Raw genomic sequence first — 25938 nt, 5'->3', positions numbered from 1 at the left:
AGTGAACTAGACTCAGATTTATAACAGACTATAACATGATTAAATTAAACTAGTGGGAGAACTAAATGTACCACACACATGCAAACGTTCATAAATTTCTTGTTCTGAAACAACATTTTTTATCACTGAACTGATGGGTTTAGAAAAAATAACATTACCATTGTTGCGGACTTTTTCAAAACCTTTTTTGGGCAAGAAGATGATATTTTATATTGACCATAAATCTTCAGACCAAGCAATGGCGAGTCTAAATACTTGCTCCCCTTTTAGAAACGTAGGCTCAACATGACTCAGGATTTAGCCCACAGTAATTACTGTCAGTATTAATAACAGCTTCTGTTGGGAAAGCTTCCTTTGTTCACTATTACAGCAAATTCACCTGATGACTTCTTGGCTTTGAATAATGTATGCATGAGACAATAGGGTATGTCTGGTGCTTTTCTTGCTGCTTCACCCTTCTGTAACTTGAAATTCCTGCCTGTTTGTTAGTAAGGACTAAATGTAAACTTCTCACGTGAATTGCTCGACATGGTCATTTTGTCGCAGGAGAGAGGCACACGAGCTGACCTTTGCCACAACTTTTTCAAAGAGCGTTAACTGGGAAGTTCATTTTGCCAAGGCACAGGGTGACTGAATGACTTGCTTACGGTCAAGGATGATGACAGAGGTAGGGGAAAAGAAATCCAACTATCTAAGCAAACATCCTAACCAATGGAGCATGCTACCTCTGCAGACATTGCTCAAGAAGGCAAAAATAAATGGGTTGGATTTTCTGGGACCGTATAACCAATAATTAGATGGTCTTTTTTTCTCTTGCTTTTAGAAGAACTAAGTCTATTAACTTCTCTGCCTTAGCATTTAAACTTCTCATGGTTGATACCATTCAATTAGTCTTCTGGTTAACAATCCATTGTTGCTTTAATGGCATTCAGAATACTAATTCATTCCGCCATGAATCAGTAAATCTCAATGGAAATTTCATTTGAAATTTTTCTCTCCAAACTGTAGTAGAAATTGTAGTTTTATGCCACTCCTTGTGTCAGATTTAAACAAAACTAAATTTATCAGTAACAAAATTTAAAGTGGCTTCAGTACAGGCAGGACAGGATGCATCAAGATCTGTAAAAACTGACCAAGCAGCCTGTCCCTCCATTCCTCCCCCACCACCATGATTCCTGCGAGCAGTGGGACATACATAACCAGCGCCTTGCAGCACTGAGGCCGTGCTGTCTTCCATAGCTCCACTGCTGGCTATGGACAGCAAAACAGCAGTGCAGGAACAAATCCAAACATGGAAACCGGTAGCGGTGACATCAGACCTACACCTTACACACAGCAGGGATCTCAGTCTTGTCTGTGGCCTGATGAGGAGCAGATCCTGTTTGTTAAAATCTATTCATAATAATTGGTTCTGGAATGCAATAATATCCAAACAAATACTTAAGATTCTTAGGTTCTTTTATACATAATTAAGAGTTTAAACTCTAAACCGACTATATTTTTACATGAGAAATATGTCCACAGGGCACTTTTTACAAAATGACAATTTATGTCATGCTTTTCTTGCTGAACGAACCACTTGGCTATTTTACTTTTTGACAAAATATTTGATGTAGACATTTTAAGCGCGGTTCATCTATTTTGTTTCCAATTGCAAAAATTCAGGTGGTCAACTCTGCCTTTTTTATCATTCAACACACACTAAGCTGAATAACCCCGAGTATACTGTCACTAATAAAATAATGCACAGTCGTATCTCACAAACATCTGCAGGTAAAACAGTATAATTTAAAATAGTCAAAGTGCTTTATAAATACATAGTTACTTATAAGAGTTCTCCAGAAGCAAATATTTCAGTCTGTCCCACAAAATACTTCGAGTAATGTTCATCAAAATCTGACGCTAGAAATTCTTACAGTTTTTCATTTTCCTTAAAACTTGTAGAAAACTCCTTTGATCTGATGTAGTTTTTTGCGAACGCGGTTAGTCTTTGGAGAGCTTCTGACAAGCCTTCTCCTGTGATTGCACAACAGGGTTGTACGTACCAATTTCTGTCACAGCAGTGCTTCTTCACGTTGAACCTCCTGGTTATTTCCTCAGCATTTAAAGCTCCAGGCAAATCCTGCTTGTTTGCTAGCACGACAACTGGTACGTTTTTTATAGATTCGTTCTTTAAAATGAGTTCAAATTCTTTCTTTGATTCTTCTAGACGTTGCTTATCAGAGCTGTCCACAACATACATGATTCCTTCTGCGTTTTCCAGGAAGTTGCACCAAAGCTGTCTCATTTTTTGTTGTCCTCCAACATCCCAAATTGTCAACGTAAAATCTTTGCCAGTTTCAATCATATCAACATTAAAGCCAATTGTTGGAATTGTTAGAAAATCTTCATTATACTTGAATTTGTACAACAACGTAGATTTTCCAGCAGAATCAAGTCCTAACATCAGTATATTAGCTTGTTTGACTTTGGAGTGTTTGGTGCTCTGGAGGCCCATCTGTGCCGTGGTATCCTGTATGAAACCTTTAAATGTGGTATTCGCTGTCTTCTGTGCAGCCAAGTTTTTCAGTAAGACTTTTTCCCTCCTTCACGAGATGAAGCGCAAAGAGTAAGGAAGAGGAAGTGGAAGCAGCAGCTTTGCGCTATGAAAAATAAGTAAAAGCTCTGAACAAATACACTCTGGCTTTTACCAACTTGATAACATGCAAACAGTGTTTATGATGGTGTAATATTCAGTGCCAAGCCTGTGGGTGGAACACTGAGTAACGCACCGATTGGTCACGGAGCCCAAAGGTTACAGTCTTTGAACATGTTTGAACACTGACCCACACTTAGATGACCATCCTTCTCTAGAATTCAAGAACGCTTTTTACGTTGTAAAATTGTCTGTGATCTGATTATACACCCTAGCCCCACGGTCCAGGGCACCACCCCCTGTCTGCCACTGTTTCAGTGTGTGCTCAGAGAAAACTGCATTTTTACTGCATCCATTTTGGAGAAGAAACCTAATATCAACACGGGCAGTGAGGAGGGGAAATCTTATAGGTTCGTCCGGACTTATCGATCTGTGAAATGACGAGGTACCTGATTCATCAGTGTATCTCATCTCCCAGCAATATATTAATCTCAAGAGGCTTCTAATGTAAGTCTACGTAGGTACATGGACTCAACCAAACCATAATAGCACAGGAGCTTTAAATGCTGAGCACTTAAAGATGTGCTCTGCTCTAAAACTGTCTCCCTTTGACTCAGTAAGTTCCCTTCCTGCTCATTCCTGTGTGAATTTGTCTGCCTTGATTATGCTGTTGTAAACTCGGTGAGTTATGTTTTTATGAACACGTCTAACTGCGCCCTGCATGATGGAGACAGATAAACACAGGTCTTATGATCTGGTCATTGGTGAGATTCAGCTACCTGAAATCAGGAATTTCTGTTAGCTTCACTGTGATCTATTTTGTGGTTTCTCGCTGATCCTACGATGAAGATTTCCTTTGAGAAAGGAATAAGAAAGGTGGTAGTAACTGAGTCTCAATCAAAAGATGTTTTTTTTATTATTTTTATTTTTATACTAACATTCTAAATAGTAGATTAAAAAAGAGAAGAAATAGAAAATTTAGTCTAATATTATTTAATTCATGTTAGGTCTCCACTTTTTGACAGCTCCTAGATCTACATTGAGCTAGTCCAACGCATACCAAGTCCTTTGGTACTTATTTGCCCTTATAGTCAGATAACTAGTATTTATTAGTATCATTTGTCTTTGCTTCAGAAAGTACATAATCAGCAAATAGATGTAAAGGTCTTCTGGCCAAATGAGCTGCTGACTGATAGGGTAATCATTTTGGTAATTACGACATCAGTTGCCCCGGATATTACACATTATGTAAAAAAAAAAGTCAGTCTTGACAGACAAGTTATAAGCTGGTTTCTCTTGAAGCTAAAAGGGTCATACCAGAACTAATTGGGGGCAACAAAAGATGACAGTGACAGACTCACTCTTGTACATTTTTCATGTTTAATAACATACATAGATTATGTATAGGATTTCTTTCAGGAAAAAAAAAAGTATTAAACCATGGAAGAAAGTATTGTTGTTTCTTTATAAATAATGTATATGAATTGAAAGATGGGGAGAGAGGCAACTATGCAAAACACATTGTTAGCACAGTCAAATGAATCATAATTCCCTGCAAAATAGCATGTCATTTCCATGAAATATGGTTATCTTGATAAAGGGCAAAACCTCCCTCCTGCGTGAGCTGTGACAGCGTGGATGGATGTATCCCTGGGTAGTGCTGTGATTTAAAGATTACTTACAGTTCTCTGCCCTGTACGTTTCCTCCAACTCTGTTCGACATTTATGGTCTCAACTGCTATTTTACTAAATCTGACTATCACTTTAAAGAAGCAATTAAACGACGTCTGACTTTTTACAAGCAAACTAAACTTATTTCCAGGACAGAACAGCTGCTTTCTGAGGACTGCGTGTTTCCACAGTTGTAAACCGTACCTCAGTCAAGCACTGGTTTGGTTCAGAGAAAGGTTTTCTAACTCAGGGCCACTTCCGATGACTTCTTGTGCTCCTTAGCAGCTCGTGCAGCGGTACGCGATGCCGGCAGAGCCGCGGTCACCTGCACGTGGTGTACCATGGCGAGGCCTCTCCACCCGCTAGCAGGAGGCCCGCCGAGTGGCACTGCAGGTTTCATCCATCATCCATCATCCATCATCCATCATCCAGCATCCAGCAGTCTGCGGCTGGAAGGTTCTGCGGGCAGGGCCGCAGGCTTGAGCCTAATTCACTTACAGAAAGAGCAGGGCTGCAAAGTGCTGACACGCATCCGAGTGCTGCATCCTGGGAGGGTACAACGCCACTCCATCCACCACACGCACTCACATCTTTCAGAGGGCCACGGGCAGCCTCCAGCTGTGGATGCAGAGTGAAGCCCGATGCGCTAATCCGGAGCGAACTGGCGTTATACACACGCCCGGTAAGCAGCGGTCTGCATTTGCCCAGGAAAGCAAGCATTTGGGACGCTGCGAAAACCACCTTTGATTTGTCCAAAGGTGTGTTTGCTTTGCCGGGGCGAGGCTATCTCGCATGTGGGGCACGCTCAGTTTAAAACCCCGGGGTCATAAAACAAAAAGAGGGGGGCGGCCGGCCACCCGGGGATCCCAGCGGGGCCACCCGGCCGCGGACCCGCTGAGGCCCTGGGGCTGAGGGAGCGGCCGCTGGGCTGAGGGGAGAGCGGCCGCTGGGCTGAGGCGGGAACGGCCGTTGGGCTGAGGCGGCCGCGCGGCACCCATCACGGGCGGCGGGGCGGCTCGGTAACGGCGGTGGGGGCCCGCTGCCGGGCGGCTCGGCTCGGCTCGGCTCGGCTCCTTTCCCTTCCTTTCCCTTCCCTTCTCCTCCGTTCCGCTCCCCTCCCGCTCCCCGCCCCGCCCCGGGCCGGGGCTCGCCGCGGCGGCCTTGCTGTGAGGCGGCGGCCGCTCGCCCGCGGGGAGCGGGCCGCGATGGTGCTGGTCCTCTTCCCCGCCTCGGCTCCCGCAGCTCCTCTGCCCCGCAGCTGGGCGCTGACCTCAGGACGGCCCGAGCAGGTAACGTCTCCGAGCCTCGGGTCTGAATGCAAAATCCTGCCTCACTATCTTCATTAGTATGAAAATGAAAGTAACCTAACTCTTCCTGCACAGGACGGTAGATTTAAAGGATTCTACCTTTGGGCCGCTACCTCTGCAAGCTCTTCACTTACTGAAAGCTCGCCTAGAACAGAAAATTAAGATTGCTCGGACAACTTGAAGCAATAGCAAGTCATTAAAAAGTTATTTAAAGTATTTTTTACAGTATTGTTGTTTTGGATAGCCTGGTATCTTGCAAAAATACCTCTAGTTGCTATCGGTAGTAAGCCACAGGAAGAACTTGAGAAGCCAAAAACTTAAAATACATTTGCAAATGATTTCTGCAAGTTGATTAAAAAAAATCTTTTGTTATTCATTCTGGCATTATAACTATAGCAGGTATTTTTAACCTTTAAATTGGTCTATCCATTGATCACTGTTATTATTAGAATTTAATTATTACAATAATTTGCCGCCTTTTTCCTGTCAAAAATGCCCACACTAAATAATAACCCAGCTATAACAGAGTACGAGTATCTAAAATTCCTATAGAGCATGCTCTATAGCATGCTCTAAAACGTTATTGAGTCTTGCCAGGAAGCTGTGAATTCACAAAGAAATGAAACCATTTCCTTGGAAGGACCGATCCTGAACATACTGTCATTTAAGCATCTGAGCTAGGAATAGAAGTGGATTTTTCTGTCCAGTTAGGGTTTCCTCTTTAATTTGCCCTTTTTGCTGCATGAGTTTGAAGCACAGTTCTGTGCCAAACACGCTTGGAGGATGACTGGCTTGCATTATGGATTCTCAGCACTACAGAAATAGCTGCCTGATGCTTTGGGGTGCGTGGTTTCTACCCCTGACCATCACGAGAGCCTTGTGTGGTGCACCTGTGCTAGCTTGCAAAGAGGTCAGCGTGCCACTGGAGGAACGCGACCTTGGATGTCCAGAAATGCTCTCTGCCATTGGTGGTGCTCCTGGCACCTGCTGGCTGCTGCCCTCTCCTTGCCATGGATCGCTGCCTGCCCGCGGGAGCCAGCAGCTCGCCTCTGGCTGCCCGTCCTCTTTTCTCCCTTGTGCAGCTGCGTGTTCCGCCTGGGTGGTAGGTTGGTGTATAAAGAGAAAAGAAGTCAGCACCTTTCTTTTTTTCTTCCCATAAAGCTGGGCAGGTAATACCAGCTTGGAGTGCGTACAGGAAAGGGAAATGGGAGTGCTTTGGGGTTCTAATCAACTTCCCTAAGCTACTGGTAGGTTGAACAGTCCTGATGATACTTTCCTCTGCGCTTGCCAGACTTCAATTTTGTTTTATTTGCATGTGTTTAATCCATGTGGAGAAACAGAAGTGAATCAACACAAAACTTCGGAGGTTCTGTGTTTGTGTAAGCTAGGGAAAGACCACCATCATGTTAGGAAGTCCTTAATAAAAGTCATCTCTTCACCTGCAGCTCTGTGAGGTACCCTCAGTGAAGGATCGGCTCCTGTAGCACGTAGCGGTTTGGAGGTAATACGTCCTTGAGAGGCATCAGTCTGAAATTCTTCCATTTAAACAGCTTTTTGTATACAATTGCTTTAGTACATTGCAAGTGGTGCATTATGCATCGTTGACAAAATGGAGTCCGAACGCTTCCTTTAGGGAAGGTTTATTTCAAGTCAAGTCACACAGAAATAGAAGGCAGGTGGGCTCTGGCAAATCAAATCAACCCAGATTCTAGCATGTTATGTTGGTTTTTTGGTAAATGTTTTGTATCAAGAAAACTCCAAGCTCTGCAGTGATCTTCACAAAGCTAGGTTAACGTATTTAATTGTGCTGTGAGGTTGAACCTTCCACCATCCGTACGGTGTCCTTGCGGGTACTTCACAGTACAGGGTAGAAATGATTTGGAAGTCCCACAGTATGACATAGTAATTATTTTCACTTAAAGATACCTAATACATGTTCACAGTGTATGTAATCTTAAAGAAATATGGCAAAGGTAAGCACTGCTGGATGGAGGGCACAAGAATGGGATTTTATTTTTAAATGTAGCTGTAGAAAGCTGTAGTGGTCTGAGTACCTAGTCCTGGTACTGTACTTATACCTTCAGCATGGACTCCACTTCAGGCTCAGCCTGAGGTGATGGATGAATTATTTGCCTGTACTTCTTTCTTCACCTGCTGTCTTGGCTGATTTGCTCCATCTCATGAAAACTAGCAGATCCTCCCTTCCTTGAAATAAACTACACATTTCTGAAGCCTCCGAACATCCATTTGACAAATGCTTCGTAGCCATTAGATTTTGTGGTCTGTATTCCTTCCTCCAGATTGAAATGAGTCGAAGACATCGTGCTGAGAGCTTTCGACTTTCTTTGGGATCAAAATGTTTGATGAGTGATCTCTTGCCAAGATGTGGTTTATGTAAGGGAAATTTCCAGGGTGAAAGCTTAAGAGGTTTCAATCCATAGCGTACTCAGCAGCAGCTCAGTATTCTGCTCATGTTCGTTTCTGGGATGCAGCGTTGATTTATGGTGTATGGGATGCTGCACGTGACAGCTGGACCAATGTATCTTGGATGTGTCTTCATTATATTATAGCACACTTCTAGCTGACAAGCTAAGAAAAAGATACCGTTTGAGCAATAGCCTTCTGAATACAACCTGTTCATTTCTTTTTCAGTAAGAAATGTGCCTCAGAACTTGTGGTGCAGATTTGGAAGGCCACTGATGTACTTCTACAAATCAGTTACTGCCTAGTTCCAGTAAGTGTCATGTATGTGGGACTGTTACAATGGATTTTCTTGCTTCTTCTCATATTTTCAGTAATAACAATGTGGTACATCACGTTTTCTTCAAACACTGTGACTGAACATACAAACACCATGTATTTCTATGAATATGAACCAGTTTACAAGCAACCGTACCTCTTCACGTCACGGGAACACTTGAAATGCAAAGACATAAAGCCATTTCTAGTCATCTTGGTGTCTTCAAGACCTAATGATGTGGAGTCAAGGCAGGCCATAAGGATAACATGGGGATCTCAGAGCTTCTGGTGGGGACATCGGATTCTAACCCTGTTCTTACTGGGTCAGGCAACTGAAAGAGAAGACAAGTCTGCAGCACTGTCAGTAGAAGATGAAAGCATCCTGTACGGTGACATAATTAGCCAAGATTTTATGGACACTTACAACAATCTTACCTTGAAAACAATTATGGCATTCAGATGGGTGACTGAGTTCTGTCCAAATGCTAGATTCGTCATGAAGACTGATTCTGACGTCTTCATCAACACGGGTAACTTAGTAAAATTTCTTCTGAAGCTTAGCTCCTCAGAAACTGTTTTCACTGGTTATCCTTTTATAGGTAGCTTCGCCTACAGAGGCTTCTACAAGAAAACATACATCTCTTACGATGAATATCCTTTCAGTTTTTATCCTCCGTACTGCAGTGGCATGGGTTATATATTGGACGGAAACCTGGCTCTGAGGGTTTATGAAATGATGAATCATATCAAACCTATTAAATTTGAGGATGTTTATGTTGGAATTTGCTTGAATATACTCAAGGTGAATGTCATCATTCCAGAAGAACAACGGTTCTTTCTTTATAAAATTAATTTTGATATCTGTAAGTATAGGCATTTGATTGCGGTACATGGCATTAAGCCAAGTGAAATGATCCAGTTTTGGCAGGATTTGTCATCCAACACTTCAGTTACTTGCCTTTGATTCTGTATAAATGTACATGAGCTTAAAGCTGTACCGTCTTAAACTTTGAATTGTACTGCAGAAGTGTTCAACTAACGCACAGGGCCACACGAAACAAAAGCACGGTTGTTGAGCTGACTTTGGCTGAAGGACAACTGTGCTGCTGGGGGAAAGCTGCGATGGCAGCATTTCCTTGGGACATTCTAATATTCTTAAATGAAAATATCAGGAATTCGCAAGGCACTTTTCCATGTGTATATCCTATGCATGCAGGATACTTCGGAATATGCTGTCCTGTCTTGCTCTGATGCTTCTGCATGCTGTCTGCTGTAACCATGGGATTTCTGCCTGAATCTCCTCGAATGTATAAAATGTCACAGGAGTTATGTTTATGCCAAGAAACTAGCTTGGAAGATGCTTCTCAGGGTACTGCCTAACTTGATTTCTTTTGTTGTTTTTGTGAACTGCATCATCCTTTGCTGCCTTCAGGTATTTGTTCTCTGCCCAGCACGAAACTCGGAGCTACCTTCTTACTGACACATACCGCCTCTGTAATCGTTCTGAGTGTTACAGGGCTCTGGATTTGTAGGGTGTGCAGAAGCCAAGGGGAAGGTCTGAAAATGGGATGCACTCTGTGTGCATGTGTATGTATATTTATATACATGTAAAACAGAATTGATTTGGTGCCTTACAAGTAGCATTAGTAACGTTCACAGACCATTAGAGGTCTGGCCCCAGAATACTCCATGTGCAGTTTGGGCCCGAGACATCCCTAACGCAGTGGCATCATCAGGTACCGCAGATATCCGTACATGTGTGTATGTGCTTGTGTGCTGATGCATCCCGAGGGGTACTGGAACCACACTTCACATCCATTCAAAACTTTATATCCATTTCAGAAATAGTCTTCTTGCTTCAAGTTTTAAAATGAAAGCAGTATGAAGTTCTGGGCTTCTAACGTAAAGAAGACAAAGTGTACTGTATCTGTAAAGATGGGTATTCTAATCACTTTATTCATATCGGCAAGACCAAGGTTTCAGTAGTTTACACTTCTAATAGACAACAATACAGAATTTGCAATTACATTAACATAATTATTCTAGACACATCTACTACACAGCGGAGACTATAGTTACATCCTGTACATCTAGAATGACAGAGCACTGCCACTTTATTTGTACTATAGCTAACGTGTTATGACATATTTACATTTGGCTGTCTTTCAGATAGTCTCTTAGAGACAAATTAGAAGAGGTACAGAAGCCTCTGGTACCAAGACTGAGGTTTCACCAATGTTTTTGTTACGTTGTGGTTATGGTCAGTATTGAATTCTGCTGTCTTTTCAATAACTGTACATAGTTTTATGACGGAAGTATAGGACTTTTTTTTTTATATATATAAAAATGATGTATTGGGGAAAATACTGCCTAGACAAGTATTTCAGATTTCAGTGTTCTAAGAATGTATGCTAAGAGGGTCAAAGCTTTTCAAAAATACATATATATTTTTGTTAAACCAAATAGCTAAAGACACTGCATTGCATAACTGAGGAAAGAATGCTATTGTAGCTCCCGAAACAGAGGTAAAACTACAGCTATTCCTATTGTTTTAGGATCCGTTATTTGATTGTTGTAGAACTGTGGTCAGATCCTGAGAGCTCTGTGAGAAATGGTTAACTTGCTCTTTGATTGTTTATACCCCTAAATAAAAAAAAAAAGCATTTTTTTTTTAAGCCTGCCAGGTAAAATGTTTAGAAATAAATTGTTTGTCACAAGAACACTGATACTACAGCATAGTTTGTATTGCTTTTTCAAAAAAATGTGGTTATGAAAGACTATGCAATCTTCAGCAACTGGGTAGATAAAGCAGACAGTGCTCCTGGTGAGAGAATAAAACCCAGTACCCGCGATAAATGGCTGTGCAGTGCTGCAGTAAAACTGTGACCGTCACCAAGCAAGGTAGTTTTATATTTGCACCCCAGGATGATAATGCTGATCATAGATTACAAGGCTTTTGCTTTCACAAACGCGGCTTTATCACACAGTGATCTGTTTATGCCACCTGAAATTGTCATTTAAAGGGAACATCAGTTCTGCAAGAAAGTTGCACTGCAAAGTATTCCCGATTCTGCTTTTTTTTTTTTTTCTGAAACGCATTTCCAAATCTAGTTTGTATTTGAGTCTGACCTTATTATTGCTTAGAAGGCTGGAAAAACACACAACTAAGCTCATGTTTCTGCTTAAAGCAAGCATCGGGAGAGTTTCTAGTGTGAGCAGCCATGCAACAGGTAAAAGAGCTTAACACTGGGAACTAATACAAGCATTTAAATCAGTGGTGGGCCCAAATTTTATAGCATCTGCTTACTGAAAATGATGCATAAACCACAGGCTAAGATTTTTCCAAATCCTAATATTCTTTTTACCGTGCACGCAGGTGGCTCAGAAAGCCATATTAACATAAAATGCCAAGCAGTTACGATGTTGATATGAAGAGTGTCAGGCTTTCTGTTTTGAAAAGCCTGATAATCCATTGGTCAAAGATGTTTGGGAACTACTTCAGGGTGAACAGCAAAAGGTTTACGGTCTGACATTTCAAGCCGGTATTGCCCGTACGTTGTTTCAGAGAGTTCCCAAGTCAAAATGCTTCTGTGTGTTGTGTGCGTTTTAGAATAAACAAGTTCAGTATAAGCCACGAAGTGTGTGCTGCAAATTCGGAGGCGTTATTCTCTACAACCAGCTCAGTGTGAGAGCACAGACAGGTGGGCACATCTTCCTAAGTTTTATGGTACGCTCTCTAGTTAGTACTAAAAGATGTCCGTGCAAGCGGTAAGTAACTCACAAACGGATGTACAGTAAATGATGTAATTTCATCATATTTAAAAAAAAATTAAACTAGAAGCTGCTTGAAGGTTAACCGACCAAAGTGACACCGAATTGCTGATGCGCCTACCAGGTATGGGTATGTTAGCGATGGTGAAGGCGGTGGGGAGGCAGAGCTCTACTCCCTATTTTTCATCTATTTTTGTCTGACCAGTGTGTACCGCTTTGGTCATTTATTAAGTTTGCTGCGATTTGCTTACAGTAGGGGGGTTGGGGAAAGAGATGGAAAGCTTTCTGCAGTCTGACTGTTAAGCTGGTCAAGTTGTAATACAGTTACTGGGTGTTGCACATTAAGCTGTAAGCCAGAGCTGAATGAAAGGGCTCCATGTAGGAAGGAAAGCAAACAGAGTTAAAATGGAGCACGGCAGATGGTTTATTTGCCCGTTACGTGCAATTGAGTCCTCATTTTAAAGAAACCTCAACTTGGGAAAAACAAACAGAAAAAATATATTGGGTTTCTGAAAATCATAAAGACGCTTTCTTTCACAGGACTTAAAGCACAGTCTGTCTGAGACACTGCTGTTCCGTGAGTCTTAGCTAAAGGCCCTGTCCACCTGCAACTCGTACGAGGAAACATTCTATCTTTTGTAGGGCAGTTTGTCTCACCTGCACTTATGGGACTGAACTTAATTTTCTTGTTATAAAATAAGCATTTAAGAACACAGCGCTCACCCCAGGCGACCTCTCCTGAGCGGGTCTGTGTCTCAGCACTGTTTACCTCCGGCCTTCCCACAGTTGCTACGCAGCACGTTCATTTTCCAGGCCACATTAATCCAAATGACCCGAATGAGGTTTTATATAGTGCGAGTGACGATGGTGCGTAGATGTCATAAGCATCCCAATCTGCTCTCTGACCTGGGGTGACACAGCCCTTGTCCTCAGTGCTCCTCTCGGTAGTGCTGTGTGGTGGTCCTTCAAGTAAGAGGGAAGCGTAGCCTCTCCTGAGCTTGCAGTAAAGATGCAATCTCAAAAACACGTGTCTTTGCGAGAAAAAATGTTAAAACAGAAGCCTGAAGAGGCTTTTATCTAAGAGAATACAGCGACATTGTGCTAAATGGAAGCTGTCTTTCAGCAGGACAAATTGCTTAAACGTGGTGGTTTTATCTTGTGTGTTGTGTAGGCTGTTCTCCAATAAACATCTGCGCTACCCGTACAGAGCCCCCACTGTGCAGTTCATTTTCATAATGAGATAATGATTTTTCCTTGGTCATTTTTTTTTGAGAGCACTTCCAAATGCCTTGGGTAGAAGTGGTTTTGCAGGCACTCAGTGTAATACGCGTGCGATACGGCTTTAAAGTTGTTCTTGCAGCCCCTGCCCCTGTTAGCTTTGTCCTTAAGGCTAGCATGATTGTTACAGTTTGACATGTTAAAGGCAGGCGGATTTGAAATGTACAAAAATGGACGTCATTTGTAAATCCAGTATTTGCTAACCACTGCAAGAAACAGTTTATCAAGGAGCAGTGTAATGGCTCAGTACAGAGTGGAACTAACTCCAAAGAACTTTTTCCAAAAGCAACTCTACCCGAAGGACAAAGTTTAAAAATCACATGGGGACTCTGGCAGTTCTGGTGTGAAAGTCTGATTTCATCGGCAGATGAAGCCAAGTGAGCGCACGGGCAGAGGCACAGGAGCAAACTCATGCTGCTTTTGGCCTACTGACTGTCAGGGGGGCCTGGAAGCGTGGTGGCACAGGCACAGCCTTGCTTGCTGGGGGTGCTGAGCAGGTATTTGACACACAGCTTGGCTTCGTGACTGTTCTCGTAATTACCAAGCTTAAAGCACACGCAGTTAAAGTACACTTTTGTCTGCATTACCCTCACGCCCCTGAACACAGTGTAGGCATGGGCAGAGAGCAAGGTTTCTCAGTCCCGTATTTCTAAGGCGTTATCATTGATTACTTATTTAGCTTTGCTGTATACAGGCTGAAAAAGATTTCTGAGCGCCTGTGTCCCAAGAGGTACTAATGGGTCTGCACAGGCTTAAAAGAACACAGGGCTGGTCCTTTAAATGCAGGAGGAAAGAGCTTTATTTCCCTATTGCTCAACCACCTCAGTTTGTCCTTAATGCCAGATATAGGAACTGACACACTCATAAAAGTGGATTTCAAAACTTTAGTCCAGACTCTTGATGTCAGCCTCTCTATTTATGGTTTTAGACAAGCTCCAGCTGCTCTGATTGCACACGCTTTGCTCAACAGAGCAAAGTAAGTCTGCAATGTTACGTGTAACTGGGGACAAACTGAAACCTGGGACCCCTGGCTACCTGGGGGAAACCGGTATTTAAAACAGCTGCTTACCTGAGCCTGTCAGTACTACATAAATACAAGTAATTCAAAATTCAAATCAATATTAGCTTAACTGTATATGTCTTATTAGCTATGAGCCCTCAGATTTAGAAAGATTAAGTTATAAGCATATTGATAACGCTGAGGGGCAGCAGCTCTGGTCCGTACAGCTGTCACACTTGAGCAGCATGTTCTAGTTTTCTTAATCATGCAGTTCTGTACAGCCGGATCTCAGGATGGAGGCCGAACAAACTACTTTAGAAAATGAAAGGCTGATGAGTTGTGGCTTTTTCCTTTGATATAATCATTTACTAAATGTTTCTCTGCATACTTTTGCAATATATTAATACTATATAAAGCCAGAATGTCATCTATTCTGAGAAGCAGCTGAACAAAACCTTTTTTTCAAGATTCAGCATTAGTGGTGATGTAGCAAACACTGTTAGTTCAAGCTGATGCAGTGTTCTTGTACTAATTTCTGTATCCTAAAATCTTCACAACTTTTTAAATTTTACCACGCGTAAATGGTATAACACTGTAATAACACTAGCAGTAGTTTTGATGCTGACCTTATGTTTACAAGTCAGTAGACGATTCTTCATTATGTTAGACGGCATTTACTTTATTTGTATTTATCTAAACACTGATCAGTAAAATGGATTCATTCGTTTCAGATTTAGTACTGGTAGAAATGCTAGGCCTCCAGTGCTGCTGCAGCCCCCAGAACGTTATCTGTGACCATCCGTCCCCCGAGGCAGGATGGCCCTGCCCTGCCACCAGCACCGGGTGCCCACCAAAAGCAGCGGCACGCGTTTCACGCGGGACTAGCGATGAGTTCTGGAGCCCTCCAAGCCTGGGTGCTGTCTGAGCGAGCTGCACTCCGGCAGACGTTTGGAGCCCGCAGACAAACGCTGGCAACACGGCCACCGGTGTCGTGAGGGTACCCACACGGGGTAAGTTGGCAGGGGCTGCAGGGCGCGATGCTGCTCTGCCAAACTGTTTCAGGCACCGTCGTAGCACCGGCCTGTCTGTGATGCTGAGCCCTGCCTGTGCTGCTCTGGCGGCGCGGCGGGGCAGCCTGAGAGAATGGGCCTGCGTTCGCCTGCCGGGGAGCGTGCACGAGGAGCCTTAAATCACATCATCCCGTACGCGTGTGCCCGCAGCGCGGCTGGGAGCTCGTCCCTGCCTGGGCCGCGTGCCCGGGCCGACCACGAGGCGGAGCTGTGAGACCACCCCGCACCCACGGCCCCGGCCCTGGGCCTCCCGCGGTGCACAAGGAGCCGCAAACGGCGAGGGCGCAGCCGGGTGACGATGGCACGGTGAGCAGCCTGTCTGAAACCGTGCCAGTGTGTAACGGTCCCCTGAGCGGCAGCGTCTCTAGAATATACCACAGGATCAAACTGCTAGTTTGTAGTAGCGCTGGGAAGAGCCTGAATTACTTACGTATGGATAGGATGGCTGATTACAGGTACCCTTTTCATATTGGGCCGTACAAAAGATGCTCTTTGGCAGCAACTTAATACAGCAGCTGCCTGCCAGTAGATGCTCTTGCCTGACGAAGAGATGTCGCTGATGGAGCTTAACTGACAAAAAACGTCCACGAACACCTAAGGCAAGGAGGGAGCTCTGCGATGTCTGCGGGCTGCTCTAACCAAAGCGCGCCCCGGCCCCTTCTTTGGGCAGCAGCCGGGGTGGCGGGGGGTGGTCGTGCCGCCACGATGCTGTGCCACGTCCTGCTGCCGTGCCACGTCCTGCTGCACGGCTCTGGCACACGCGGGGACGGTTCTGGCTACGTGGCTGGGAGCTCCTTCCAGATACAGGATGTATGATTAAGGCAGGAGAATCAGGCCCTAGATCTTTTAGGCTGTGTAAGCAATATGTACATTACTTAATCTGGCCATCCAGCAGCTAGCTGCATGTATCACAGCAGAATTTGGCACAAATCGGCACGACCGGAAAGCTGCAGAGAGCTACAGCTGGGTTAGCAAACTGAGGAGACGTCTGGCAGGGAACGTGGGCAGGCACCGCGCCTGGACGAGGAAGACTGCACGAAGCCTCCATCTCCACTAGTCCTTCATCTCTAAACCTAAAGCAGCTGTTACCAGTTTTTTAAAAGTAAACCAAACCAAGACAAAACAACAAACGCCAACAGCCTTACCAGAGGTCCCTGCCTTAACACCTGTGGCCAGGAAGGGAGCTGCTACAAGGGCGGGAGTGTTACGGAGACAGCTGAAGGGGCTGGAGCAACCACTGCTGTAACTGCAAACGCTGAAAGGGTGAGATGGAGCCGATTCAGTAGCTGACGGGGCAGCCACGTGTGTGAGTGAATCCTGGCATAAATATCCAAGCAAGCCTGCAGGACACTTCTGTATTGTGCTGCGAGTTTTCTTAAATCCTTCAAGCAAGCCATGTGAGAGCTTGCTTTACTCCCTCCCAGAGCTTCCTATGGCAGCTACGGGACTCTGTGAAGGCACGCATTTCCCGCCACCTCATTTCCCAGCTATCTCAAGTGCTAGAGCACCCAGAAAGCCAGCCGTGCTCAAGAGGTCTGGAATTCCTCAGCAATGCTTGCTAGCCTCAAGAACGTGCGCTGCAGAGAGGTTTCCTGGCAGCCATAAGCTTCTCACTGAAGTGGTGGTAGTCTACAAATTTCTTTTTGGAGCTGCCCATTGTTCCGCTTGCAACTTCTCAAATGCCCGTGAAGGATTGGTAGCTCTGTCACTGCTGCACAAGCCGCTCTGCTTTAGACTTCCGTGGACTGCTAGGTCCAATTCTTCTTTTCTCTGGACAGCTGTTCTGACAAACATCCAGTCTCTGTTCTACACAGAAAAGCCAGCACAACAGAACCATCACCTGTGAAGGAGAAAGGAAAGGCAAATGCTCCATGCACCATGAGCTCTGCCTAGAGCCCGGTTTCGATCCTGCTGCTGTAGCATTATGATGTGATTAAGCACTCCCTTGAAAATATCACACAAGGTTTTCCTTGCACAGCATTTGACCCCGAGTACTTCGTCAAAATAAAACAACTGAGGTACCCTGCGATTACGAGCATTTTCTGTTACCCACTCAATTTAAATGCAAACTTGCATTTAAAATTCCCTGAAAGCTGTTCTTCCTGTTCGAGTGTTTAAGAACGCCTGAAACCTTCCATCCTCTGGGGAAGGGCTGCTCAGGCTGGTTTCAGAGCACGCTGGACACTTCCGTCCTTCTGTGTCTCACTAGCACGCTTTGTCCTCTACTCGGAGCCAAGGGGCTCTACTCACAGCTTTGACCGAGATGGTCAAGGCCATGTGTACAATTTGGAGAGCACTGGCAATAGCAACATATCCAGCTAAAAATTGTGATTAGCTCCAAACAAACTCAAGAATGGAAGTTTGGTAGGAAAGAGCTAACCTAGGAATAAAAATGAAAAGACCAAGATGGGAATTCCTTCCTGCACAGAAAGCAGAATTTGTGCTCTCATCTTTGTCTTGAGAGACATCCTACCTGCTAACACAGCCACAACAGATCACAGCGTTTTAGAGCCCTGCAAGCCACTTTCCCAGAACATGCTTTAGGGCGATAGCTTTTTGTCTAATTACTCTTGTATCCTCACCCAAGAAGCAGACAGTGTTAGTCACTCTATAATTACAGCCGATGGCCCTGGTTCAGCCCAGGGACCAAGTATGGAGAACTTCCACTACCTCCAAGACAAGAGACGCCAGCGGATCATCCAGGAGCACGTTCCGAAGGGAGGGAGGAGTCCCAGGGGACATGATACAGGTACGCAAGCCACCCAAAACACTAACATCCGACTCGGGCCCCGGCTCTGTTCCCCTGACGCGTGCTGCCCTGTCATGCTGCCACTGCTGCCACTTGCTCATGAAGCAGCCAACTAAGTTACCAGATGGCACACTTAGAATGCCATTGCTTAAACTTACAACAGTCACAGATTCCAAAATACAGTTAAATAGTGAAAGTTAGATCTAAAAATATTTTATCTAGATTTATCACAAACTTTCATCTCAACAGTGCGATGACACTGTTAGGCATTAATACATTATACCAAAAAAACGTTCTAAGGAGGCCTTCCCCCAGATTAAAACCACAAATTAATCTGCGGTGCTACAAAGAAGTCTTTAAGAGGCGTGACTTCCACCTAGGTAGCTCTAAGGAACTTCTGCTTTGATTAGTTCTCCGAACAGTCACTAATGAAATGAATTTTATCTTGCATTGTTTTCTTACATGCCTATGAAAAGTCCATGTGAAAAAAATAACAAAAAGGTGAGTCTCAGCGAATGACAGTCATGCTGCTAGCACAACAGAGCTTTTTTTTTTTTCTTTTTGATAGAGAAGGTGACAGACCTCAGACCGCCAGTATCCTGCTGGACTTTAACAACGTGGCATAGAAGAAATGCTAGTAAAGCAACGCACGGACTGAACAAGCATGTGTCTTCGGGTAGCTCAGTACCTACACCTAACCACGTGCTCGGCAGGGGTTTATTTAATGGGGGGTGGGAGGGGGAGCAAAGCGCGAGCCAGCTGTGTGACAGCGGGTGACAGCTGGCTCCTCGTCCTCCTTGTACCAGTAACAGCCCGACAATCACAGACCTCCTCCAACACATCCTTATCACTGCAGATTAAAAAGAAAAGAGATGAGACACATTAGAGCATCGTTCTGAAAAGTCACACCTACAAGTGAAAAGCACCATCACTCCTACCACCTGCTATTAGCAGCAGCGCTGCCCTGCCCCGCTGTGCATCTCAACAAACCTCTATTAGAAATGAGAGGTAAAAAATCAAGTGAAAAGCATACGCAGGATTTTTAAAGAAAATTCTGAAATGGAAGATTACAGTTAGCTTCTAAGGAGCAGCAAGGTCACGGGAGACAGATACGTGTGAACGAACTTAATTCTTATAATCACTCAAAATGTGTTTGTTGTATTGCTCCTTCTGTTAAGCAAAGAACAAAGACCAGAGGGATCTGTTCTTTTTGTGGAGAATCTTAATGGTATTTACTAGAGCCTTCGACTATGTTTAAAATGTAAGAGTTTGTTTTAAGTTCAGCGTGAGGCAGAGAACCACTGGTAATTATTGTTCTTCTGTTTTGCTGCTATTCCTGAACTTCACCACCATCACTGTTATATTATCAGGGCATCCTCTGTAAAAGGACTGTAGAACTATACTCTTGGCACCAAAGTGTGGTTCATCCAAGCGTTCCTTGATGAATCGGACAGCCTCCTCGTTGCTGAAAGCATCCCACAGACCGTCGGATGCCAGGATCATGAACTCTGGCTGCAGTTTGTCCAGGTCAAAGGTGAGAATGTCGGGGTCAGGAATGACAACATTCAGGTTCTTCAGAGGGTAATCCCCCAACGAGCGGGACATGGCCAGGATCCCCTGAACACGCCAGGAGCCGTTAAAGCTGATGAATCCACCTGGAGAGAAACACAAACACTGTTAGAACCTTCCCCGGCTCGCTGTCAGATCCGCCCAAAAATTCGAGATGTGGTGTCCTGAGGTACATCAATGTTACATATCTCAAAAAATAGGAGATGTCCTCAGTAAATGCCACAGTGCTGCAACAAAGAGCGGGACTGTGCCCGCCTGCTCGTGCTGCTGGAACAGCTGGAGCACACGAGTGGCTGTGCTTTTGAGCGAAGCAGCTTTGTAGTCCCCAGTGAGACTGCACCGTACTGAACGCAGACAGGTGTTCCTGTGCTGCACAAGTTACTGCTCGGCAAGCCTCGTGGCGATGTTAGAATGAAAATACTGAAAGCGAGTCTTTATATTCTTGTGTCAGTAAAGCCCTCCTTTTTCAGTGAAGCTCATGTCTCCCCACCTCAGAAGATCCCTGAAGGAAACATAACAGTGACAACGCCTGCAGCAGGACCCAAATCTCACTTAAGGCGTTAGGAAAGAAGCAAGTGCAAAAACATTTGTAGGCTCTTCTAGCAAACTGCCCCAAATGAGGTGTGTCAAACCCAGAAAAATGTTGTGAACAAAGCAATCACAAAATTTTAGGCTAGAAGAATGCAGGGTGGGATCTGACTGACTGACTGACCATCACCACGATTAAGGAAGGCTACTTCCAATTGAAAATGTGTCACAGTATTTGGAGGTTGCTCATAGCAAGATGGGTTTTGCACTGATACCAATGACTGATCCAGCCAGCGCCTGGCCGGTACACAGCCCGACTGCCTTAGGAGGGGAACGACACAGGGCCTCGAGGTCACAGCAGAATGGCAGCACCTTCAATTTCACGTCTGTGCGTTCGTGTGCCACCGTCTGCAGCGATGCACAGCAGGATTGCCTCCAGCTTAACACGAATCAAAAGTCAGAGTCCCTTGAGGACAACTGATTTGTGAAATGCCCAACATGGAGCATTAAAACACAACCAGGTTACACGAACTGGTGTCTGTATCTGTATTTGGTGCTCTTAGAAACGCGGCTGTTCGTTGTAGTTATCAGAGTGTTTTCAGCTCTGATTTTACCCTACTGTGACTCCACTTCAGCCAGGCAGCCAAACGAGCCCTGTCCAGCTGCTGCTGCGTGTTTGGAGGGCATCTGAGCTGTCCGTTGCACAGCCACCTATTCACCAGCACAGGGCTTTTCTTCAGAAGTGGTTAGAGCTGTAGTAACCCGGAGTGTAATCGTGTGTACGTATTGGAATGACAGGGGAAGCAAAACGCAATTAGGCAGAGGCAGTTTAAGCACACATTACACACACAATTAGAGGAGAGCACTGCTGCCATCCGTTACTGGGCTTACAGAGGAGGGAGCTGATGCTGCTGACCCGCTGCAGCACGCTTACGCCAGCCTTTGCAGGCGGTGCTGCTGCGTACAAAGTGACTTTTCAGTAGGTAACAGGTAAGTAAATTCGTTAAGTTATTACGCTCACTTGAATATTTCTTGTTCAGCTGCAGGTAATTATAATGTTTACCTGTCTATTAAATTAACTTATTCCAAAGTTGGAAATTCCTGCAAAAATCCAGGTTCATTTTTCATGTTTCTGTATTATAAAGACTCATTTCAACATAAACAATGAAAATAAAAATAATCAAATATTGAGTAAGTGAAGGCCTTCTCTAAGTGAACAATTGTACTGAGCACCCGGATGATGTTGTTAAAGGAGGCCTCAGGAACTTGAACTGCTAAATGGAAAACTCTCCAGTTTTTATGAATACATCTCCCAAGTACGCAGCTGAAGCAAAGGGAGACCAAGATTTTCCTATTCCTTCTTCTTAGGATCTGTAAACTTTTTATTTCCCCTTGGGGAGCTTACACGACCTTGGGTCTCTGTGTAGCAGCAGGAAGAATCGCACTGCTCTCACGCTTCCTCAGCGATAAAAGCAAACTGAGCAGGCGGGCATTTGACACGTACAGGCATTTATACTGGGGTGGGCATACGGATAACCTGCAGGTTTTAAAAATGCTTTACGCTCAGGGAAAAATGTGTTATTTCCACTTTAGAGATGAAGAATTTGAAGCAGAGAAACAATGCATCTCTAGAGGCAACGCTCATCAGTAGGTTTAACACTTTTTTCTTTATCAAATAATTCCCTGCTGCAGGCTGCTGTGGGAGCCAAAACAGAAATGGGTTCAAAAGAGGCTCTGACAAACTCGTGGAGAATTGGCTATTAAACTCGATGCTCAAAATGTAACTTCCAGCCCAGGGGGTCGCTGAAGTGACAGGGTAAGCAAGCTAGGAAGATTTATTGTGGAAAGGTTACTGACTCTGTACTCCTGCTACAACATACCTTTGTGCTCGTTAACAGTCATTATATGGGAACGAAAAATAGTTGTAATGAATTAGATTCACGTCTGCTTATTTTAGAAACTAAACCTCGCTGAGCTTCAGACCCAGCCTCTTAGACGAGGGCTGCTGCCACGATGCGGCCGTGAGGCGCCTGTAAGGGTGCTGCTGCTGGTTGTTAATGTGCTCCCCGCAGAGATCGCAGGGGAACTGGCCAGGACGGCGCACTGCCTGTTGGAGATGAAGGCTGCTCTTACTTTGACACCGCCTCATTAAGGGAGCTTCCATTTGTCTGCACCACGAACCCCTCTGAACAGAGCTGTATTAATAATGGAAGGTTTTATCTGCTGATTCCTCGCTCTGGTGCTCTCAGTGTCTCACAGGGGAAAAGTCTGCATTATTGACAGAGGAGAGAAAATAAAGATGAACCTTCAATCCGAAGCACAAACGCTGTAACTCACCAGCTCTTTTAATCCTCTTCCTCTCTTTCAGCTGGTAGGGCTTGTGGTCGTGGGACAAGGGGATGGCGTTCCCGTCCTTGTCACACAGCACTCCCCGCGAGTCGCCGACGTTGGCCACCGTGAGTTCTTTATCTGACAGCAGCGCGATCAAACAAGTCGTACCTGGGGAAAAACAGAAGGGAATGGGAAGCAGAAACAATTACAGAGGATACAAATACCTGCAGTTACGCAGCAAATTTTCTGTGGTTGCTGTCGGTGGCTGTAAGGAGCAGCAGCCGTACGCGTACCTGACTGAGTAGCAGTGCCGTGGAGCAGGCTGTCATCACACCTGACAGCTTTCTTCTAATGATACTTAAGTCCATTAGATTTTCTCTCTTATCAGCTGGTTTTACTGAGTCATTCCCTACTCACGCTATCTCACACTGTTGCTGTTTGGACAGACGTTACCCTGAGTCCTGCTGGGGCGGGCACTTATCTCGACATTCACTGCCTTGCTTCCGCAGGTAGGCGACTGGTGGCGAGGCTGAAAATAAACTCAGCGGTCTCATGCTCAGGTAGGAAAAACGATTAGCAGGGAAGCGTTCTTCAGATCTGTGATTCTGGGGAGGGGCTCAGGGGGGAGAGTGGTTTCCAGTCTCTGAGCGCTGCCTTTTCCTAGCGGACAAGAAAAGCAGCAGGAGACAGAAGCGTGTCTCGCAGCAGAGCCCCCGCGCAGCTTCCACGAACGGAAACTACTGCGCGTGGCTGTGTGCTCAACGCGCTGCGTGCACGGCTAGGAGACAGCAAACCTGCTACAACTGCCGCTGGTAGGAAGGCTACGCACCTGAAGGATGTTCTACTGAAAAAAGAAAATGATTTGACATTTTTAATTACTTTAACCTTTAAATACACAGAGCGTTTAGTCAGTCGTTGAGCACAGGCACAGTACCGTCAGCTGAAGCGGCAGGAAAACACTGGAAAGAATGGGCTGTGTTCAAGGTACTGACACCATGGTTTTTATTTTCCTCATTCAGCTGATGCAGAGCAGAGCGGACGCTGAGCAGAACAGACCCCGTTAAGAACATGCCTTTTGTACATTTTGCCCTTGTAGCCGGTGTGCTATGAGCTGCATTAATGAAAACTCCAGCTATTAAAAATATTCCTGCACCAGCTTTGGACCAGGTGTCGCAATTTCATTTGTATTTTAGAACAGAAAGATGGCAAGTGACTAAGATTTTATACATACACTCGCAAACATTAAAAGGGAACATTCCTGACACTTGGTTTTCATTACAAGGCACTCGTAAAGTTATTACACAATCCTTACAAAAGGCACTCCAGCATCCTTCACCAGTAAATAAAATTCATTTTGTGGCTGCTTTCTTTTCCTTTTACATGATCTAGGGAAGCACAAGGCTGAGTTTTCACCTCTGTTGTTAATTTACATCTAATTATTCATTAACATGGGGCATCTACCCTTGTCGCGTAACAGAGATTGACAGGGAAAATGGCACCAGCTGGGCAAGAGATGGAGACGGGCAGGATGTGAAAAACGGCTCCGACACGGACTTGTTCGTTGTCTGCGTGGCTCTGCCAGGAGGGAGGCAGAAAGGAATTCCTGTGGGGGCACAGAGGGCCCGAGCAGAGCCCTCAGGCAGCAGCGTGCTGTACAGCAGCGCGTCTCTGTGTGTGTGGTTTAATCTGACCAAGAAGCAGTTTTAACGAGAACGCCAACACCAGGCCGTGCCAGCACAGCCCTCGGCGGCTGCCTGACCTCTGGTTTTGCTCCCAGGGAGCTGCGCAGGGGCCCAAGTCCATGCTCTGTTTTCTTCAGTCTGAACTCTCACAGCTGCAGCTTGTTGCGTTGCTGCCCAAAACGAGAATTAAGAACTGTGTTTTGCTGTTCCCATGCCAGTAGTTGAATATCCCACGGCTGGTATAAATATAATAGCCAGTAATAAACAATTTGTTTTTAGATGCACTGCGTTCTGGGGATTTATTTTTAACTTACTGGTCTGTCTCGCACAGCTTTAAACCAAAAATACCGTTTCGCAACACGGGCGCATATATAGGTTACTTTGTGCGATCGACTGACGCTTCGCAGACCTCGACGGGTACAGCTTCCCATTTTTCTCCTCAAAACCCTGCTAGCTGCACAACCTAATGGCTCCTGGAACAACAGGACACAGAGGAACCCGTCCCCCAGGCTCACCCAAGGAGCCCTGCAGGGTTCGGCGCCTGCTCGAGGACTGCCCCAGCTGAGGGCTCCAGGGCAGGGTCCCCAGGCACCCCGGACAGGGCTCCTGCCGGCGGGACGCCCGCGCCAGCGCTGCTGGGCCCCGCGCTCGCACGCTGGGAACGGCGCTGCTCCCAGGGCAGAGGCCGTGGCACTCAGCGTCCGTGCTCCGGGCGAGGAGGTGACACCGCCTGCCCTCAGCACAGGGGAGAACAAAAGGACAAAATAATACCCTGCAGGTGCAGCCTAACGCCTCGACAGGACAGCAGCCCCACCGCGTGTGCAGAGCAGCAGGAGCCTTGCCTGCGGTCACTGTTACTCCTGCTGCTGCTTTGCAGGGCGAGGCTCTGCCCGGCGAAGTGGCTTTTGAGAGGTTCCAAAACAAAAATTCTTGTTGAAGCGTTGCCCTCCCCTTTGCTTTTGCAAATTCATCGGCTCTTGCAGGTGCAAGGTGCCCCTGCTGCCTTGCAGAGCGCCTCCCCCTCCCGGTGAGGGCAGCACGAGGCGCACCGCTCGTACAGGCGGGAGAGAAACTCCAGAGCCCCCACGTCTGGGCAGCACAACGCTCCACGAACAGGCGTTATTAAAAACGGCGACTTTGAACGCAGCCTGCCTGCGTATCTCATGCGTGTGCGCGGAAGAGGATGAGAAGCTGAGCCAGGAGCCAACCTGCGACGTGATTCACGGAGCCCGCACCGCTCGGCCTGCGCCGCGCTCCCCAACTGGTGGCTGGGCCAGCGCCCAGGCCCTGACCTCCCGGGGCCGCCTGCCAGTACACGAGAAGCCAGCTTATTTCACCGCGTTTTCTTTTCCGTCGGTTTTTATTTCAGCCATTTAACCTTGCGCAGAGTTAGGGACCGCTGCGCTCTTGTCAGTCGCCTCAGATTTAATGCGATTGCACAATGGAAAACTCCCAGCAGAAAGGGTCCAGAACTGAGACCGCATGGTGGACTGGTCCCCCGAAGCAGCCGCCTGAATAACGCCCCGCTGGGCAGTTTAAAAGGAAAATCACCAGAAAACCTAAAACCTGTAGCACGCTGCCTGCAGAGATGGGGTGGGTTTGTGTTTG

At 45.6% G+C, this 25938-nt stretch overlaps 3 protein-coding genes across 10 annotated transcripts in view; 1 reads left to right on the top strand and 2 right to left on the bottom strand.

Annotated features, from left to right (window-relative positions):
- Nucleotides 1-1443: 1443 nt before the first annotated feature.
- ARL14 (ADP ribosylation factor like GTPase 14) lies at nt 1444-2497 on the bottom strand. The gene has a single exon (XM_040566905.1). It carries the CDS (start codon nt 2495-2497, stop codon nt 1913-1915), a length of 585 nt encoding a protein of 194 aa, XP_040422839.1. The 3' UTR covers nt 1444-1912.
- A 2352-nt stretch (nt 2498-4849) lies between these two features.
- B3GALNT1 (beta-1,3-N-acetylgalactosaminyltransferase 1 (globoside blood group)) lies at nt 4850-12176 on the top strand. 6 transcript variants are annotated; one of them, XM_040566902.1, is made up of 3 exons: nt 4850-4988; nt 6775-6860; nt 8266-12176. In XM_040566902.1, exon 3 carries the CDS (start codon nt 8357-8359, stop codon nt 9314-9316), a length of 960 nt encoding a protein of 319 aa, XP_040422836.1. In that variant the 5' UTR covers nt 4850-4988; nt 6775-6860; nt 8266-8356; the 3' UTR covers nt 9317-12176. The 6 variants fall into 6 exon arrangements, with proteins under 6 accessions (XP_040422836.1, XP_040422835.1, XP_040422837.1 ...); XM_040566903.1 differs by lacking the exon at nt 4850-4988 and adding an exon at nt 5009-5595; XM_040566901.1 differs by lacking the exon at nt 6775-6860 and having other exon boundaries at nt 4864-4988.
- The window catches only part of PPM1L (protein phosphatase, Mg2+/Mn2+ dependent 1L), an 88449-nt gene continuing 72793 nt past the window's right edge, over nt 10283-25938 (bottom strand). For all 3 annotated transcript variants that reach the window (XM_040566896.1, XM_040566895.1, XM_040566898.1), the window contains exons 3-4: nt 22655-22816; nt 10283-19875 (exon numbers count right to left, since the gene is read on the bottom strand). In XM_040566896.1, the coding sequence (XP_040422830.1) occupies nt 19529-19875; nt 22655-22816 (509 nt within the window). In that variant the 3' untranslated portion in view covers nt 10283-19528. The remainder of the gene's footprint in view (nt 19876-22654; nt 22817-25938) is intronic.

Source organism: Cygnus olor, chromosome 9 (assembly GCF_009769625.2).
Source record: "Cygnus olor isolate bCygOlo1 chromosome 9, bCygOlo1.pri.v2, whole genome shotgun sequence".
In the NCBI taxonomy this organism is placed as follows: domain Eukaryota; kingdom Metazoa; phylum Chordata; class Aves; order Anseriformes; family Anatidae; genus Cygnus; species Cygnus olor.
Note: the sequence above shows the minus strand (reverse complement) of the source record. Positions and strands in the feature narration are given on the sequence as shown.

What these genes read in the sequence shown, in the direction of transcription:
- ARL14 (XM_040566905.1), bottom strand. Translation starts at nt 2,497, where the DNA reads ATGGGCCTCCAGAGCACCAAACACTCCAAAGTCAAACAAGCTAATATA.
- B3GALNT1 (XM_040566902.1), top strand. Translation starts at nt 8,357, where the DNA reads ATGTATGTGGGACTGTTACAATGGATTTTCTTGCTTCTTCTCATATTT.